Here is a 19,642-nt window from a genome sequence, read left to right as displayed (position 1 = left end):
AGGAGCCTTCTCTCTTAAGCCCCAGGACAAGCGGTTGGGGGGAAATGCCAAATCCCGTTTGGGAAGATATAGGCTAAGACCCATTCTTGAGAAAGATAAAATTGAAAGAAAAGAATGAATCACTTCGTTAGAAACTGAAATATATGTGTTTTTCATTTATATGTTGACCTCTAATCCCCATTGTGATAGTGTTAGATGGTGATTTCCTCAGACGATGATTGAGTTTGTATTAGTTGGAAGGGTAGAACAGCAGAAACATATTGACAAGACAGGAAGATCTGTTAGCAGGACTGGACTAGGCTGTCACACTTCCCTCAGACTTTTACTACCCCACCACCACCAGTATTTAATGTAGTAAGTGTTTAAGGTTCAAGTCACCCAGCCTAGTATTGTCATAGCAGCCTAAGATAAGACGTTAAGGTTCAGAGTTCTCAGTTAACAAGTACCAGGAAACTTACTCTGGCTAAAGTAAATGATTGGAGGATATTGAGTGGTGCAGATAACGGAAATGAACGTAAGGAGGCTCCTTGGGCATCTAGATGGATAGGCCAGATACCATCATGGTATCTGCCCACGACCTTGCTTGTTGCCTCTTAAAAACACTGAATATTTTATCTTTGTCTCTGACACTGACTTTGGTGATTAGTTTGGATATTAGTTAGATTTGGTGGAACAGGCCTGTAAAACCACTGGGGTCATACATTTCAAGGCCTTCTAGGGCAACTTAGACTGGAAAGGTTCAAAAAAAAAATCTAGAGTTAGGGCTTAATAATAGAATACTTGGGTTGTAGGATCAGTTGCTAGGGTCATTAAACCCATCCCCACACCTTAATGGTTTTGCTAAGGAAAGTACATTGCCTACAGCTGTCCATGTGTAGACAATGATAGACCTTTTCTTGTCTACTCAGTTGTTATGACTTCTACAGTTGGGAGGAAGATAAGGGAGGTGCACATTGCATATAGCAAAATTCTGGAAAAGAAAAACAGGAGAGTCTAGTCTTTAAGAAGCCTTAATAAAAGCATCTTCTAAGTTGAGAAAAATAAATCACAGGGAAACAGGAAAGTTAAAGGGAGGATTTGACCTTTAATGCTTTTAGTGATTTATTTTGAGGATAAATCAGTGTGAGTGATAGCTGGAGGAAAGTAGAGTAAAACAATGAAGATTAAATTATGAATCAGCTTTGAAGCTACAAGTTGACAGAAGCGGAACTTGTACAAAGGAAATGACGGTGTGATAGTAGTAGTTTTATATTGGTGGGTACAAATATTTAATTGAGCACTGAGTCTCCCCAAGTTTATTTTAGATACCGTGAAAACCTAAAACATTAGCTCTCCAATAAAGATTAAAATAGGCTCATTGGAACTTACTGTATTTTTGAAGGAAGTAGGGTATAGTGTCCAAATACTGCACAATTCTTGATTATCATGTAATGGAATGTCTGACAGTTTAGGACAAAAGGAATAATATAACAATATTGTGACAGGAAGAGAGAAATTATATAAGGAAAGTAGTATGATGATTTATCATAAACAGTATTTCTAGGTTAGAATTAGAATGGGAAAGGTTTAAAATAAGAGATTATTAGAAGAAAAATAGTTTTTATGAAAGATGCAGAGAAATGAGTGGATTTGGGTTTTTGTATTGGATAAATAAAGGAGTAGTGTATTTGCTGAATGGGAGGTAGAAGTGAGAATCAGAAATGATGTGGAAGGAAGCATTAGCTTCCTATGGTTGCCAGAGTGATCACTGAAAACTAAGTTACTTACACCACAGATATGCTTTCTCTTAGGTTCTAGAATCTACAAGTCAGAAGCCATGCTCTAAGATGAAATAGGATCCTTCCTTGCAAACTAGTTCCTTTGTCCCTTGTTAGTATTCTTCTTTGCAGCTGTGTCACTGGAGTAACTGCCTCTGCCATCATAAAACTCTCTGAACACATGTTAGAGGGTTTTTGAACAACAGTCTATTGCACCAAAGGCTACTTACATGTGTAGATAATTCTGTTTCCAAATAAAGTCACATTTACATGTACTTGGGCTTAGGTCTTCAGTATATCATTTTCTATGGCATGATTGAACCCATAACAAAAGTGTGATGGTTTTTGTTTTTACAGTATGGACTGAGATTTGGTGTTGAACCAAGTCAAAGTGCCAGATACAGTATTTTCAAGTCACTAAGTGTGAGCAGGTGTGAACAGAATTTCAGGTAGATGAATGAGGTGTTGAAACTTACATGTAAGTATGCCATTGGATGAACTGTAATAGAGTCAGTATGTCCATGAAACCATAATTCTGGCCAAGAAATGAAGCATTGGCAGTATTCCAAAGGTTCCTCTAACTCTTTTTTAATTGTAAATCTCCAGGGAATAACCACAGTTCTGTTAACACTAAATTTCATCTAAACTTGCATAATACTTTTTACTGATACTAGTGGCTTGAACTACATTATTATATATAGAACAGTTTTTTTTTAAACCATTGTATATTGTTCTTTGTTTGGAAAATTTATTAGGGTTCTGATGTTCCTTTGAATTGTTTTCACTTTTAAGGCTTTTATGAATAGTACTGCTCTGAGCAGCATTCACAATCTCTTGTCTTTGCAGTAAAATTTCTGGGCACACTTAGCATCTTTTGCTCTGAACAGGCTTATCACAGTTTATACTCTTACCAGTAGAATGTAAGAATTTCCTTTATAATAGCAGATTTTTCTTTTAGCTATCCTAATTGTTGAGTAATATTAAGACACTAGTTTAATTTGCTAAGGTCTCAGGATTATGGAACATGTGAATACTTACTTTGTAAGGTGTGTTCATTTCTTCTTGTTTTACTAAGTTGGGTTGTTTTTAGATTTGTAGGAGTCTTGTGTGTGCTAGATTTGAACTCTGTTTGAAAATACGTTCTGTGCTTTTCACTTACTAATGACATCTTCATAAATGGAAGTTTAATGTTTGTTCAGGTCACCAAAACCAGTGTTTTTCTCTGATACAGTATCATAAAAGATTTGCTTTTAGTGAAGTGGAATTTACTTCTGTGATTATATGTACTAGGTTCCATATTTTATTTTCTGTTGGCTATCTGTTGCCTTGGTATGTGTATGATCAGTCAAGCCTCTCTAAGTTTTTCACTTTAATTAGACAAATATTTTATTATCAATATACATGCATACATAATATATTTATGGACTTCAACTTAATAGACTTTTACATTTATGAGTATTTTACCTATAAGCATACTTAAAACACACTTGTGAATTTATGAAAAGCAAGGTGAACATATTTAAAGTTTCACTACTATCTCTTTCCATTGTATCACTTTGTTACTTTTTGTCTGTATACACTATATGTTTTTATCTCAGTGCTCTAAAAAGTTCCTTGATGCTGCCTTATTTTTTTAAAAAAATTTAATTTTTGATATTATAACATAATGAAATCATTTCCTTATCCCCATTTCTCTCTCCCAGACCCCCATGTACCTTTTTTTGCTGTCTTTCAAATTTATTGTTTCCTTTTAACTTTTTTGCTGTGTGTGTGTGTGTTCCTAAATACATCATAAATAAATATCCTAAGTAAATACAGCCTGTGTATAAGTTTTATAAGTGCTCTATCTGCATGTACACCTTTGTGCTTGAAGAGGGCATCAGATCCCACTATAGATGATTGTGAGCCACAGTGTGCATGCTGGGAATTGAACTCAGGTCCTCTAGAGAATAACTAGTGCTCTTAACTGCTGAGCCATCTCTCCAGCCTGATGCTTCTTTTCTTAAAAGGTATGTTACAAAGTTTCTCAGGAATTTGGGACTCAACCTGCTTTCATACTAAAGGCTGTGATTTGTTACAGCAAAACAATACAAGCATTATTAGCAATGGGTCATAAGGCAGTCCGGGGAAAACCAGGCACAAACTTCCAGAGTACTTTCCCATATTCCCACAGGGGTACTTAATTCTTCCAGGAAAGCTGTGATGGTAACTATGAAATGTCACTAACCGCTGTAACTTGTTTGTACTGGAGTGGATTCCTTCCTTAATAGATGTCCAAATTCTGATGTGCTTCCTTGCTTAATAGATGCCCAAATTCTAGGTTCAGTAGGAAGGTGGGTTGGTGCACTGTAGAATCCAGCTATGTTAACCTCAAATAAATTTACAAATTCTTCTTGGTGATTCGATAATACTTGCTCTTGTTTTTTTGTTTTTGTTTTTTGTTTGTTTGTTTTGTTTTGTTTTTGCTGAAGCATTGCTAGTTAGGTGAGTGGTGACATAAACTTATGTATTCAGAGTGTCCCTAGTGATAATTTAAAGACTCCAAGTGTCTAGATCATCACTGGTGATAATTTACAGAATTTGTGTTTTTGAAAACAGTTTAGTTGGGCTCAAAGTTATATTCTCGTATTTCCACCCTCTTATACAAATTTTTACTATGTTTATTTATATAGTTTGTGTGTGTGTGTGTGTGTGTGTGTCACGTGTGAGGGTCAGAAGACAACTTTATGGAGTTGGTTCTCTACTATGTGGCCTCTGGAAGTTCACTCAGGCCATTAGACTTGGTGGCAAGTGCTGGTAGCCACCCAGGCTCGCCTTGCTGATCTGTACCAGTAGTTTTATATCTGAAAAGTATACCACTGAGCTGGGGGCTCTGAGTACTTCTTTGGAGTTTCTGCCCTAAACACTGAATGAGGTTTTAAAGATTATTCATTTATATTACCTTGTTTACAAAACTTTGCATTTAATCATTATAGAAGGCTAATATTTATAAAACTTGAGAGCAAATTAGTGTTCTGGAAGCAATAATTCTATATAGTGTTTGGTGCTTCTGAGATGAAAATTGCCTCATGTACTACTGTTTTCCTTTTACCTTCCTTATATTTAAGATCATAAATACAGAACCAAAAGTAGGGGGTCAGCAGTGAATTATAAAATGTGGTTGAAAAATTATTTGGTTGAAAATTACATACTGTTTATAATTATGATCACTAAAATATTGTGGGTTATACATTTCATTATGAGAAGAACTTCAAATATTTAACTCTTATTATTTGAAAATGTAACAGTACTGTGACAGAATTTCTTGACAAGCAATTCAAGGGGCTTTGGCTCAAAGCCCCATTATGATAGTCATGGCAGCAGGGCCTCAAGGAAGCCCGTCACATTGCAGTCAGGAATCAGAGGAGACGATGTTCTTCTCAGCTAACATTCTCCTTGCACAGTTAGAACCCACAGCCCCTTCAGTGGACACTTAGGGGGTTCTTCCCTCTTCAGTTGACCTAGATGATCCCTCAGAGACATGCCTATAGACTTGTTTCCATGGTTCTACAACCTGTCAAATTGGCAGTATTAACCATCTTAGGAGTCACGAGGTTCTTGGTCATTACTGTGAAAAAGGCTTACACATTTACCTGTTGTGGAAGTAATGCTTACTTGAGAGCCACAACCCTTCTCTGCTTTTGTGTTTTGGAAGTCACTGAAGTTTGGAAAGAGTGGATAAGTAATCCAGTTTCTCTTTCTGCAAAACATTGCAAGTGTTCTCATATTTACTGTGCATAACACGGTGAGGATGAGAACTTGCCTTCTCAAATCTAGGAACTGCTTCCTTACTCTGCTTTTGCTATGAACTGGCCATAATGAAAAGAACATTTTATAAGTTAGAGCATATGCCCTGGAAAATTTCCTTTTTTGGTATTAACAGTTTATTTTTTAGAAACTGAATTTTATTTAGGTATTTCATGAACTATTACAAATATTGTGAGGAATCAAATATTTATGCATTTGGAAAATACAGAAGTGTTCTCAGAGGTAAATGAAGAGTGATTGTAGTTCAAAGGCATGAGGTGAAATAATTTCAGTGATTAAGTACATTGGACAAATTGTCTTTCAATTTTCCTGTTAGCATTAGTGAAGTGGGATCCTTATGTGTTGTCATGACTAAAGATTGAAGGGCTTATTGCATGGGAATGGTAAAGTTAAATAGGCTTTTTGCCTTTATGTTGCTTATTAATTTAAATTTAGCATAGGAAGAAATTAATTTCATTACTTCATACATAAATGTCGACACACTTTATTCATATACAACTCTTGTGCTCAGCCATCCTTCCCCTTGTGATTGGTCATCTTCCTTCCTCTATTAGTTCCTTTCTTTCATGTCCCAGTGTCCCAGTGCTATCTCTTACGGCTTCTTTAATTTTTTTTCCTTGCTAGTCAGTTTCCAGTCTCCTTTCTGCTTTACTGGTGTGCGTGCGTGCGTGCGTGCGTGCGTGTGTGTGTGTGTGAGATTGTAACTGTGTGGGTTTATTTGTGGTCTTTCTGTTTTATCCCATTGATTTAAGTGTCTATGTTTATGCCACTGTAATGCTGTTTTTGTTTTTGTGTGTTTGTTAGACAATCTTATGTCAGATACCCTGATGCCCCCAGAGTTGTTCTTATTACTTAGGATTTCTTTGCCTATTTGTTTTTCAATGGGAATTTTAGGATTTTTGTAGCTGTCTGTAAAGACAATCATTGGATTTTTAATAGAATAGTTTTTGGTAACATAGCCATTTTACAATATTAATTCTGCTAATTCATGAGCATGGGTGTCTTTCTATCTTCAACAATCTCAATTTATTCAGTATTATGAAAATTTCATTGTAGTGGTCCTTCCTTCCTTCCTTGGTTAGGATTGTTCTTGGTATTCTAAGTTTTTGGAAGCTGTGTTTAATAAGATCACTTGCATTTGTAAATGATTTGGCATTTTTCTCTTAGAGACAGATTTTTTTTGGGGGGAGATATTTTTACTGCACTATGTTGTAAAGTGTTTCTTCTATGGCCATGTCTATTGGGGTTCTAAATATCTTGTGCGGGTATCAATTCTTTAGATTTGGGGAAATTTCTACTGTAATCCTATATAACAGATTCTTTGTCTCTATTTTTTTTATATATATCAATACTTCTACTCCTTTATTCTTAGATTTGGGCTCTTGTTAGATTTAGTCTTGTTTTAGTTTGTTTTAAATGTCCGACTAATGTCTTGACTTTTTGTTATACTTAATCATGTATGTTGATGCTGTCACTGCTTAGTTTTTGTTTATCTTTCTCAGCATGTCATTGTCCTTGCTAAATTTTTCCTCCATGGTTTTAAGTTTCTTCTTCACATTGATGATCTTTTCTTCTTTGTTAATTTTAATGACTAGGCTTCCTTCATCTACTTAGGTTATTGCTAATTAAATTTGTTCTTTAATATTTTCACGTACACACACAAAATGTAGATACACACACACACACACACACACACAGTGCAGTCTGATTACTCTTATTCCCCATTCTTTCTTTTGCCTCTCTTATCAAACCCATGCTAGTTTCGTTTTAGGATTCATGTTTTGTTTACCACTAAGTTTAAATAGGGCCATTATGTGTGATCATGGGTTTGGTACTATCCAAATAGCTACACATCTGAAAACAATGACTCCTCCCAGAATCTATCAGTAACTAACATTTCAGCAATGAGGGTGGATGGGGTCCTATTCATGTTTGACTGTTCATTGATCAATTCATGTTCAAGACCAGAGAAGCCTTTGTTGTGTTGAATTCATGATTATAATGACTATTACTGTCCCAAAGATGGCATTTTCCAGTCCTTCTCACTATCTTTTGGTTCTTAATTTGTTCCACCCTCTTTTCATCAACTTATCTAAACATTCAAGGGAGTGATACAAATTTTCTGTTTAGGACTGAGCACTTAGCTGCCACTTACTCTCAACACCTTGAGCAGTCATGAGTTTCTATAATCACTGCCATTCACTGAAAAGAGAGGCAGTCTGATTAAGGCTGATACTAGCATTTGACTGTGGGTATAAACATGAGTATTTAGACGGCAGCTTGATTATTCCTGGTTGGCTAAACAATAGCAGTGAGTTCCCACCAAGGATGTTTGACTTCCTAGTCATTAATTTTTGTCCAGGTTTATAGTGTCATGCATGGATTTCCTTTTATGGAGCAGATGTCAAATACAGTCAGAGTTGTAGGCTATTTCTAGTAATGCCACCACTGCACAAGTAGGCTATCTGAGTAGTTGGTATTTGTATTTGTAGGATCCATAGCCAGATATGAGCATTGTGGCCTCTTCTCCACCAGCAGCCTATATGTATATAACATCTTGAACATTATGAAAGCTGCCAGAAAGGAGGAAGTATTCTGTGCCATTCCTGGTTAATTTCTTATATCCAAGGTGTTTCGTGTCATCAGCAATAGCATCTTATCGAATTCTGGTGGGAAACCAAGAGAAATGCCAACCTGCATTGTTTGGGTGCACAAACGCCCTCCCTGTCCCACAGTTGATATATGGAGATATGCTACAGTTGGCACTGGAAATTTTTAGTATTAACCCACAGCTCTTAGGAGTAGCATTATCAAGCTGTACAGTTTTATTTTTTAGATACTTTTGTTAAAATTGTATTTTTTTTAAAACTGGGTTACACTGAATATGTAGAACCTGTTTTCTAATAAAAGAAAGAAATAAGGCATAGAGGTAGATGGGTGGAGAGAGGAAAACTGATCAGAATATACTAAGTGAAGAAAAAATATTTTCAATAAAAATGGAATCATTTACATGATCACCTCTAAATTGAAATGTTTATATAAGAATCTAATCTTTCATGTACAAAGCCACATGCAGAAAAGTATTAGAGTTCTATAATAAAAGAAAAGAACAAAATAAATGAGACTTCTACATTCATGTATAGGAAGACATAATATTGTCAAAATGTTCTTCACAAATTGACATATATTCAGTGTAATCCCACTGAACAACATTTGAAGTTTTATTACAGGTACTGGCAAGTAGGTTCAAGGTTATATAGTCTTGTTTTGTTTTGTGTTATAGACGTCTATTTTCTAGTTAAGGAAGTTCTGGTTTGTTCTTAGTTGGGATTGTTCATTCTTATTTCATTGTTGAGTGATATTTCACTATGTAATATATCACAATTTGTTTATTTGTTGTTGAACAATGGGGCTATTTCCATTTGGAGCTGTTTGGATTAAGCTGCTTTGTACATTTATGTAGAAGTCATAGTGTATCGACAGAAATTATCTGATGCTTCTAATGTGTATATATAATTTTTATAGTCAGACAGTATTATGTGAGGGATTCCATTTCTCTCCATCATTTGAGTAGTCATTCTTTTTCATTTTTATTTCTTTTTTTTTTTTTTTTTTTTGAGAAAGGGTTTATCTGTGGCTTGGAGGTTGTCCTGGAACTAGCTATTGTAGACCAGGCTGGCCTTTGCATCCCAAGTCCTGGGATTGAAGGCATGTGTCACCACTGCCTAGCCTTTTAATTTTTCTAACAATAGTGAGCATAGAGTGGTCATCTTATTATGATCTCAGCTTGCATTTTTCTGATATACTTTTGCATATATCTTTGATGCTATTTCTTTTCAGCTGCACCTGTATAAGTGTTGCCTTTTAAACTGTGGAACAATTGTGAGTTTGTATGTTTTTTGGTCCTTATCAGATATCCCCTTTAGATATATATTTTGTAAAGAGCTTAGTTGGTGGCTTGTCCAAGGAGAGTCATGAGGAACAAATTTATTGGTGATGTTTGCTAAATATTCTTGTGGTGGCATAGCGAAGAGTTTATTGCCTAACCAAGATATCCTTTGCATTGCCTTGTGAATTTTACAAACATCTGTCCATTTCTTCTAAAATTCAAATAGCATTTTGATTGCATTGAGTGTACAGATAAATTAGAGGCATATCAGTTTTTGACTCATGCATAATCTATCTCTCTATTTAGATCTTCATATTTCTCTTAGTATGACTTTTCAGTTTCAGTTGGTGCAGTGCTTTTCACAGGGTTAGATTTATCCCTGTTTTCTTCTTTTGGTGCTTCCACTGATAAACATTTAAAATGTTTAGTTTTTGGCTTCTTATTGTTACTTTTGTAGAAATTTAGTCAGTTACATATATTGTTCTTTAGTCTTTTTCTCTCTCTGAATATTTCTATCCACAGATAAAGAACCCATGGGTGCAAAAGGCCCATTATACTTATACTGTGGACTACTCTCTGAAATGGTGGTTTTATTCAGGAAGGTCCTTTAGCTTCTTTTGGTATGAAAGCAAAAGTGGCTGCCTCTATTTTAAAGGTATCCCAGTCAGAGTTTTATGTTCATCACAGTTGCTGAAACAGTAGTTACTTCCCAGTCCTCCTTCCCATGTATTAGTACTTGTTTTTGGTTCTTACTTAGGTTGATGACAGAATGCTTGACTCTTCCTTCTCCCCTACTCATTCTTCTGTCATCTTTGTGGAATTCTACTCTTTTCTCAAACCTTTCTGTGCCTTACTGAACCACCAATAGTGGTCTTCGTGTCTCCTCCTTTCTGCTGATTAACTGATAAATGATTTTAAGCAATCTCATGTCTTCACAGGCCTAGGAATTTTTATGAAATCTGTCAATTTGTCCAGAACAGCATTCTGTTAGATCTAGCTGCTTTCCCACCATGTCCCTGTGGTTATGAAAAAGGCATCTCAAATACAAGTAGTCTAAAACTGTGCTTTGGAAGTATCTTCTCCATGCTCTTCAAAGAACTACCCTTGCTAGATCTGTTTGATAGATGGATCTCCTCTCATTCTACATTTACTGAACAGGAATCATAGCCGTTTGTTTATCTGCTTCTTTTACATGCTTGTTCATCCTATCTGTAGTGCTTCTCAGAATATACTTTAAGCCCACCTTCTATATTAATGTGATGAATAACTTCTGTGATTGATGTTTGCTTTGTTTCAAGGAATGACCAACATAAAATGTGAGTAACTGTTCATATTCCTTCTAGAAATTTCCATGGTTTCCCACCTTAGTCAGGACAAAAGCCAGCTGATCTGGTCCATGCTCCCTTGGTGGCTTTATTGCCTCATGTACTCATTTACTCATTTAACCTGAATTTTCTTTGTCTCTTTCCCGTTTTAAAGTCTATATACTACAGTGTTATCTTAAGAATGCCTTGTTTATCACCCTTATCTCTCACCTGCCCTAAAGTGAACCTTCTTGCTATTCCTCATTTTCCCGCAAAGTTCTATTTAAAATAGAACTTTGTGTGTGTGTGTGTGTGTGTGTGTGTGTGTGTGTGTGTAATTTTACTTCATTAACATTATTTCTGAATCAGAAGGTTGACTCAGTAAAGGTTGGGATTAGTCTGCTCTATGAGTGTTCCCAGTACCTAGAAATGTGTCACACACACAATACAGTTTTCAGACATACTGATGAAGGAAAAAATGATTGATTCTCTTAATTTTTGTATGTGACACAAATTTCTAACAACAGAATATAACTTCAGAGTTCATCTTTTCTAGTAATGGCATGAGAAAAAAGCTTCTTTGTTGTTGAAAGAATATTTGAGTTTGCAGTATATAAGTAGTGATTTAATTTACTTTACTATTCTAATATTTATGTTTAAATAGTCAGGGGATCCATTTTATCTTAGTTTCTTTGAAATTGATGTTACATTTATCATTTTTAAATAATTTGGATTATTCACTCAATGTGTTTCTTGAAGGCTACTAGAGTTGATATATACTAATTTCAGTAAGTCTCTTAAAATTATTCTAAATCCTTGACATTCTTAGTCTTTATTCTTTATTGATCTTTAGAGTTATTTAATTTGGACACAGACTAAAATATTTCATTTATAGAATATTTTCATAAATATTGGCATTTGAAAGAAATTGAGACCTGAAATGTGTAAGTTGGTTGTAGATGAAAAGTTAGAGAGAGAGGTAATATACAAGATATACAAGATAGTATTGAAGAAGATAGGATCACATTTATGAAAAGTTCTGTACTTTTGGAGGCCAAAGCAACAAGGGAACTGCTACCTCTTCATACTTCTTCCTGGCCCTGTATTATAATATTCAGTATATGTGCCTAGTTGTTTGATTTTGAAGAACTAATCCATATTAGTAATGGTATGGGGTATTTCCTGTTCTCTTCAGCTGCTAGTTTCCAGACGCCTTGTATATGGGGATGCTAAATATTCACTGATTCAAATATATAAGAATATACAAAACTTACATTTTTGTGGCTGTAGTGCTTTTGAGGATCAACTGGCACTCCCCTGTGTCTGAAATAATAGCCCATTCAATGTAATTAATCAGCTAATGGTACAAAGCTTAACTGATAAATGATGAAGGGATATGGAGCAGAAATAGTGTATTATGCGTAGTTTTCCTGCCAAAAGCACCTATGAGAAAGCTAGAGTTCATCATAGGAAACTCTTGGCTGTTCTTTAGACTTAGACTCTAAACTTATAGGTAATGTAACTTTTAAGTAATTGACATATTTCATGATAAGCATTTGTGTGTTTCAAGGAGTCCTCTGTTATTTTGTTAAATCTAGCTTCCTATGACAGAGCGAGGTCTGAGAGTAGGCTGACTAATAAGAGTGGGAGCCCTAGGAAATGAGGCATTCTGATAAGGAGTTTGTCTTAAGAATTGGAACAGAAAATATGCTCCTTCAGGTTCCAAATGGGAAAATCTGATCCAGAAGAGGTTTTTAACCTGAGGGTTTAACCCTGAAATGGAAACATGTAAAAGTCTTGTTTGGAAGGAAGCAAAAACCCTGTTCACAAAACAAAATGCGATGATTTTAAACTCAGAGTCTGAAGGGAATTCAAAGTGTCAGTGTTTGGTGGGTAGTGCAGTGCCTGCTCAGAGGTGTAAGGCCTAAACACACACCAAAAGTAATCTTTATGTGTGTATCCCTTTCCATTTTGTTAAAATTGATGATTTTTTTTCTCCTGCATTTCTAGTGTCCTGTGACTTTCTTATGGTCAGTGAGCTGACACAAGCAGAGGGTATACTTGGGGATTACTTTTTCTAACCAAGTGTATCAGTATGCCAGACTTTTTCTTGGTCTCTCTTTTATCTTTGTTGTCAAACAGAGTTTTTATTTTATTTAAATATTAAATACTGAGCATGCTGCTGCAGTCTCTATGAGTTCATATGTGCATCGGTCATATGCAATTGCAGGGCCTTATTTTCTTGGTGTCCTTTATCACCTCTGGTTCTTAAGATCGTTTTGTCTTCTCAGGGTTCCCTGAAACTTGAGGGCTCAGAATTGAAGGTAAATCCACTGAGGACTGGGTGTTTAAGGTGTCTTGTTCTCCACTTGTGGCTTTCTGTATTTGTTCCCATTTCCTGCAGAAGGAAGCTTCCCTGATGATTTCCAAGCAAGACCCTGATCTATGAGTAGAATGTCACTAAGAGTCATTTTATTGCTGTGTCCCTTAGGAGAACAATTGTACTTGATTTTTTCCCCCCTAGGTCCCTGGCCTATCTAGTACCAAGTTCTTGGCTACCCAAGCATTGTTGGGGAAGGGTCACATCTCATGGAGTGGGCCTTAAATCCAATCAGATGTTCGTTGGTTAGTTCTACTATTACACTTGTGCATCTTGCAAGGAAGAACATATTGCAGATCGAAGGATTGGCGTTTATCTTTTTCGCTTTCGTAGCAGGTGAAGGCCCTAAAGTAAGCAGCAGCTCTGCATCTCTGTTCAATGAGTTGTGTGGCTGTTTTCTTCAGCAATAGAGCCTTACCATCAGTTTGTGGATAGCACCAGTAGCTTTGGCAGTAGCTTGAATTTTTTGGTCAGCAGGTCGACTAGATAAAATCCATTCCCAGCACTGGAGGCTTCATTTGTTAATGAGAGATTGTTCAGTTGGGGCTGTTTCTCCATTATTTAGCAATTCCATTTAGATTACCTTTAATTATGTATATATTTTAGTAAACTACTGTATTAGACTTCTATAGGACTCCTCAAATGGCCCTTAGTTTTGGCTGTCCCTCCATGTATTCCTTCTCTCACCCAACTCTTCCCTGCCTTTTTCATCTGATTGTCCTGATCCTGTACCCCCAATAAAAGTCAGTATTCTAGACCTTTTCATGAGTTTGCATACTTTCTGGCTTAGTACCTGACCACCCTTCCTGATGCTGAAATGACTGCCTGTCCCTTCCTCATGCTAAAATACCTTAGATTTCTGCATATCATACATATTGAGCTAGTTATTGATAAATTGGGAGCTTCTTGATAATGAGCAACAGTTTAAAGAACACCAAAACATTTTCTTTCATGGCTGTTAAAGATGTTATAAATGATCATTTCCTTCTTATAATATCAGTTATATATGAATTGTATGAATATCAGTTTATTACTCTAAGGCATCTCTTCGAAGGTACGTTTTTCTTTTCTTTTTTTTTTTTCTTTTTCTTTCTTTCTTTTTTTTTTTTTTTTGAAATATTTTCCCCCTGAAGAAAGAAATAATATTGCTTAAAAGTGTTGTTGCCTAGGACTTTGAAGAAAGTTGGGTGTGTTAGCACAAATACTGTGGACTGTGAAAGGAGAGGCATTAGGTGGAAGGCCAGCTTTTTCTACATAGCTGACCCTCAAAACAAAACAGAAAACAAGAAAAATTGTGTTTGAATAGAATTTAATGCATTTTTAAACTATTTTGATTCCTTCTGCATATGCATGTTCATTTAAGACGTTACACATGGTGTTGCTTTAAAGATAGTTTTGCAATTTATATTTTGAGAACTTATTTTGGCTTTGTATTTTTTTTGTCAGGTCACATGTGCAGAACTTTCCATGGGAAGTTTCTTTACGTTTTAAAGCATTTACTGAGCAGTATCATCATTACAGTGATTGATCAGGATTGGTCTTCAGAATGATCGTGATTATCTGTTTCTTTTAGGAGAAGTTTGGTGTCATTTCAGTTTAAACCAACTTGTGGAATTTTTCTTCACTCAGTTGAAAAAAAACTAAATTTCATATTCATATTTAGCATTTCTTTAGTCTTTTCTAGAAGTTGTTCTATCTTGAAACATTATATATTCCACAAGAAACTACTTTGATCTTAGATCTTACACAAATAAAGTTATATTTTGTTACATTAAAGAATACCTTAAAATTTAGTAACTTTGAAATAACATCCAGTTATCTTGGGTTTTTTGAGGTAGGCACATCTAGACATGGTTCTGCTGTACCCTGCTTTAGAATCTCACAATGCTGCAGTCAAGGTGGCAGTTAGGTCTGAAATCGCACATGAAGTCTTGATGTGGGGAGGATCTATGTTGAATGATCTGATAGTCATTTTAGTTCTCACTCCAGCTGAACCACCCGAATACCAGCTCTTTGTATTCTCTTACTGTTTGTGTGTGTGTGTGTGTGTGTGTGTGTGTGTGTGTGTGTGTGTGAGAGAGAGAGAGAGAGAGAGAGAGAGATGGGTGGGTGTGTGGATGGGTGGAATATGTGTATGTGCAGAGAAAGGGAGAGTGACAATGTATGTTAGCATTTTTGTCCATTATCAAAACTACAGTACATGTGTTTTCTGTTTCCTTTATAGGTGCCTTAGCTGGATCAATTATCGTGGAGCCACATGTCACAGCAGTGTGGGGAAAGAATGTTTCTTTGAAGTGTTTAATTGAAGTGAATGAAACTATAACACAGATTTCATGGGAGAAGATACATGGCAAAAGTACACAGACTGTTGCAGTTCATCATCCTCAATATGGATTCTCTGTTCAAGGAGACTATCAGGGAAGAGTCTTGTTTAAAAACTACTCACTTAATGATGCAACAATTACTCTGCATAATATAGGCTTCTCAGATTCTGGAAAATACATATGCAAAGCTGTTACATTCCCACTTGGAAATGCCCAGTCCTCTACAACTGTGACTGTGTTAGGTAGGTGCGCTTGAGTTGGGTTTGATTATTATGATAAATATTAAAATGTTTTCAAGAGTATAAAATGAGGCTTTCTGTAAATTTGATTTAAATTAAAAACATTCTGATATGTTTTCTCAAATTCTGTGTATTTCTAGGCTCTCTTAATATAAGCGAAGTCTGTGTGTACCTATCTGTAATGCTGCATAATTTTAACTTTTTGTCATAATAGGTGGCACATTAGTTATAATAATGGATGCCGTTTTCAGCTGGGCATGGTGACTCACACCTGTAATTCCAGCTCTTGAGAAGCTGAAGCAGATTATTGCCATAAACTCCAGGTTAGCTGGGACTACAGCATTAAATTCTGTTCTTAAAACAAAATCTGAGATCTTATAACACTTTATTACGTCCTTCAATTTTAAAACTTTAGTTACATTTTGTTTAAATTGTTCCTGTTTTTTTGTTTTTCTCCAATGAATTGCATTGGCTTTTTTGGAGCATTTGCCACCTTGTATTTCAGCTTTTCACAATGATTGTTATTTCTGCCTTTGATGACTTGTGTACCTATTTGAATTATATACAGTTTTCCATAAAGAATTATATTTCACTGTTTTCTACCTGAATTATTAGAGTTTATGGTGAAACTTGGAATAAACCTGTTAGCATTGTGGTAATAACTCCCAGAAGTGGAGTGTAAAACAACTGGAAATGCAGAGTACTGTAGTAGTCATAGATCTGGGGCGGAAGAGCAACAACAATCTGTAGCTGTCGTGGAGGAGAGGCACTGCTCCTTTCCTCCTTTAGAAAGCCTCATTGCTTAGCTAGAGGAGCCCACACCTTTCCCTAAGACCAGTAAAATTTCCTTAGAAAGATAAAGGGCAAATTGGTGAACATAAGAAATATTTTGTAAAAGGAATGGTTGTTAGTCCTTAACTAATGGGTAGTTCAGGTTTGGCACATAGGAAATTTAGGTAAACCTATTGGATTGAACAGAGGGCTAAGTCTTAGAGACACTTAGCACAAAGTTGCTTAGCACAAAGTTCTTAGTTGTTGAATGTGAGAACTAAATTTGTTGAGGATTCTGTCCTATTCATCATAAAGTGCTTTGCAAATTCATGGACTCCACCCCACCAAATGCTAGTCACACTCGTTGTGATGAAAATCTCTCACCACACAAATGCTCTTTGAGAAAGTATAGGATAGAAGGAATTGATATGGTTGGAAATGGGCCACTGAAAAAGTAATTTGTCAGTTGAGCAAAGTATTTGTATGAAGTATAAGACATTTTAAATCTGGAGCATATGGAAATAACTTGAATGAATGGAAACATTGATATTTTTATTGTAAATGTGAGCTTGTGCTCTTGCCTCATCTGTTCCCAAGCCCTTGCTTCTTAAAGTTAATTCATAGGCCAGCAGCCTTGGTCTCACTTGGAAGTGTATTAGACACAGCATTTGAGGCCAAGCAGGAAGATTGCTTAGCAGAGGGCATCTATCTGTACAGAGAAGCCAACTGAAGGTATAAAACTTCTTGTAGATGACCAAGGAAAAGTAACAAACAATATTATTATATTTTGACTATCAATATACATGTTTATCAAGGAAAAGAAAGCTTTAATGAGTATATTTTTCAGGCTAGCTCTTCTACTGGGGTGTTTGGAAACCCAAAGTAGACAATGAAGAGTGTGAGTACATTAGCACTGGGAGCAGATGAAAGTATTGAAAATAACCTTGCTCTGAAAGCTGATTCATCCTGGAGATACTGAATAATTAGGAAGAAACAGTATAATGCTCAGATATGATTTGGAGTTTATAGAAGAGAGAGATGGCTTCTCAGCCTTGGGCTAAGATCAAATGAAGCAAGAGGCAAAGTCTTAAGTGTAGTTCTGGCCAGTATGGAGTGTCTTATCTCATCATGTGCTTTGTATCTCAAATATTTGCGCTCTCAGAATAGTAGTAAACTCAAAAGTAAGTCATGTTTGAAAAGCCATAGATCCAGTATGTATTACTCAAGTCAGCTACACTTGAGAAAATCCTGGCCTATTTAGTTTATGGTAGCTTTGCATAAAGAAAGCAATATTTCTGAAAGGCATACCTTTAGTCTGAAAGTATTTTCTACATGAATAGTTTAGATAATAGTCTGCAATATACTCGAGGCCCATCAATCTTACAAGAGAGAAAGGTCAGTCCTCAACTCCCCGTACAAATAACAGAACAGAAACAGACTCATGTCTGGGGTATGGCTCAGTTGGTTCAAGTGCCTTGCATACATGAGGGCTGGTTTTGGCCCCCAGGTGCAAATAAATAGACCATATCATGGGGGTACATTCTTGTAATTCCTGCATTCTGGAGGTGGAGGCAGGCAAAACAGAAGCTCAGTCACAGCAAGCCAGAGAATGAGTTTGAGCCCCACCTGGGATACATAAGACTGCCTTTAAAAGCACACAAATTGATCTACACATACATAGGATTCTGGGATTACCAGAGACTTCTAAACAATATTACTTGTATTTTTTGGAGAAATGCATCAATCTTTAAATTTATGAAAAAAAAAAAAACTAGAAACAAGCTAAAATCACATAATAGTTGGCCTCGAATTGGAGAATGTCTTTGTACATAGTCAACCATCAAAGTAAATAAAAACAGATAACTCAGTACCTTTGAATTAACTTTTTAAAAAAGGACTGGGGATGATAAAACTCAATGAGTCTAGCATCTACAGGACCTTGGTTCATTTCCCGAGTATCTCAAAACAAAGAGAATAGTAGATTGGGAAGCCTTCCAAACTGATAGAAGAAATTGTTTCCCAAGATTTTGTACAGCCTTCACATATAAGATCAAAAAGTAACCTCAATATATATTTGTGAAAAAAAGAAGTTGAAAATGACCCTCATTCATAACCTGGGAAATTTAAATCTTGATGATGTGTCATATCATATATGAGATTGGAATACTGAATAGTTTAATAACATTTGTTGGTGAATATATGGATCTTAAAGTTTGCAAGTTAACTGGCACCTGAAGTAAGTTTAGTTGAAGTTGAAAATAATCATGATAGAAGCAGTTCTAGTATTTGAGGCAAAGCAGAGAAACTTGCATATAAATATATCAAGATATGTATATGAATGATGGTTATATAACTAGGAAAGATAGGGAAGGATCCTAGTATCTACCAGTAATAAATTTTGGTGTAAGTAAATGACTTATTGTATAAATAAATTCTACAATAATAAAAGTTCCATGTGGATCTAAATCATGGAAAAATAGTTGAACTGAGTTTAGAAACAACAAAGCTAAATAAATGAATCTATTGAATACAAAGTTGAATCAAAAAAAACCTGTACAAATAAAGCACAGCAGTTCTGTTATACACTGCAGGTACTGGTAAAGTAAGCCTCTCTGGTTTGGATTTGCCTTATTGATTCTAACGAGAAGATATTTAAAAATTCATTTACCAAGTTAGAGTAATGGTTCCACTTTAAAGTAGACAGGTTAAGATGAGAGATAAGGACCTTGTAGGTTGCTCATGTTCTTAGTTTAGATGGTGGTGGTTATGTGAATATTTGCTATGTTTATTCATTACAAATGTTTCTTTTCTTTCCCCTTTGTTTCTCAGTGAAGATGTACATGAGGAAATCTTTTAATAACCTTTAAAGTAAAATATAGAGTAATAATAGGTATGATAAGAGATAGAGCAACACCAGTAACTTAAAGTTTATTTGCTTTATACTTTTTGCTTAAAATGGAGTAAGATACATGTATATATAATGTATATTTAAAGTATAAAACTTTTTAGAAGTAACGGCTTTAATATCATAAAGGAAATTATGATTGGGGGGTCACAGAAATCTTTTTTCTTTTTTTTATTTATTTAAATTTTTCACTTTGCCTGGAATATTTTCTTTTTTTATTTTATTATTTTATTTTATGTAACAAAGTCCAATTAAATGAAAACAAA

The 19,642-nt window shown here is 35.4% G+C and overlaps 1 protein-coding gene across 3 annotated transcripts in view; it reads left to right on the top strand.

Moving 5' to 3' along the window:
- Window positions 1-19,642, top strand: part of Nectin3 (nectin cell adhesion molecule 3) — a 94,418-nt gene that overhangs the window by 11,493 nt on the left and 63,283 nt on the right. For all 3 annotated transcript variants that reach the window (XM_051191563.1, XM_051191564.1, XM_051191562.1), the window contains exon 2: window positions 15,362-15,703. In XM_051191563.1, the coding sequence (XP_051047520.1) occupies window positions 15,362-15,703 (342 nt within the window). The remainder of the gene's footprint in view (window positions 1-15,361; window positions 15,704-19,642) is intronic.

Source organism: Phodopus roborovskii, unplaced genomic scaffold (assembly GCF_943737965.1).
Source record: "Phodopus roborovskii unplaced genomic scaffold, PHOROB, whole genome shotgun sequence".
NCBI lineage: Eukaryota > Metazoa > Chordata > Mammalia > Rodentia > Cricetidae > Phodopus > Phodopus roborovskii.
Note: the sequence above shows the minus strand (reverse complement) of the source record. Positions and strands in the feature narration are given on the sequence as shown.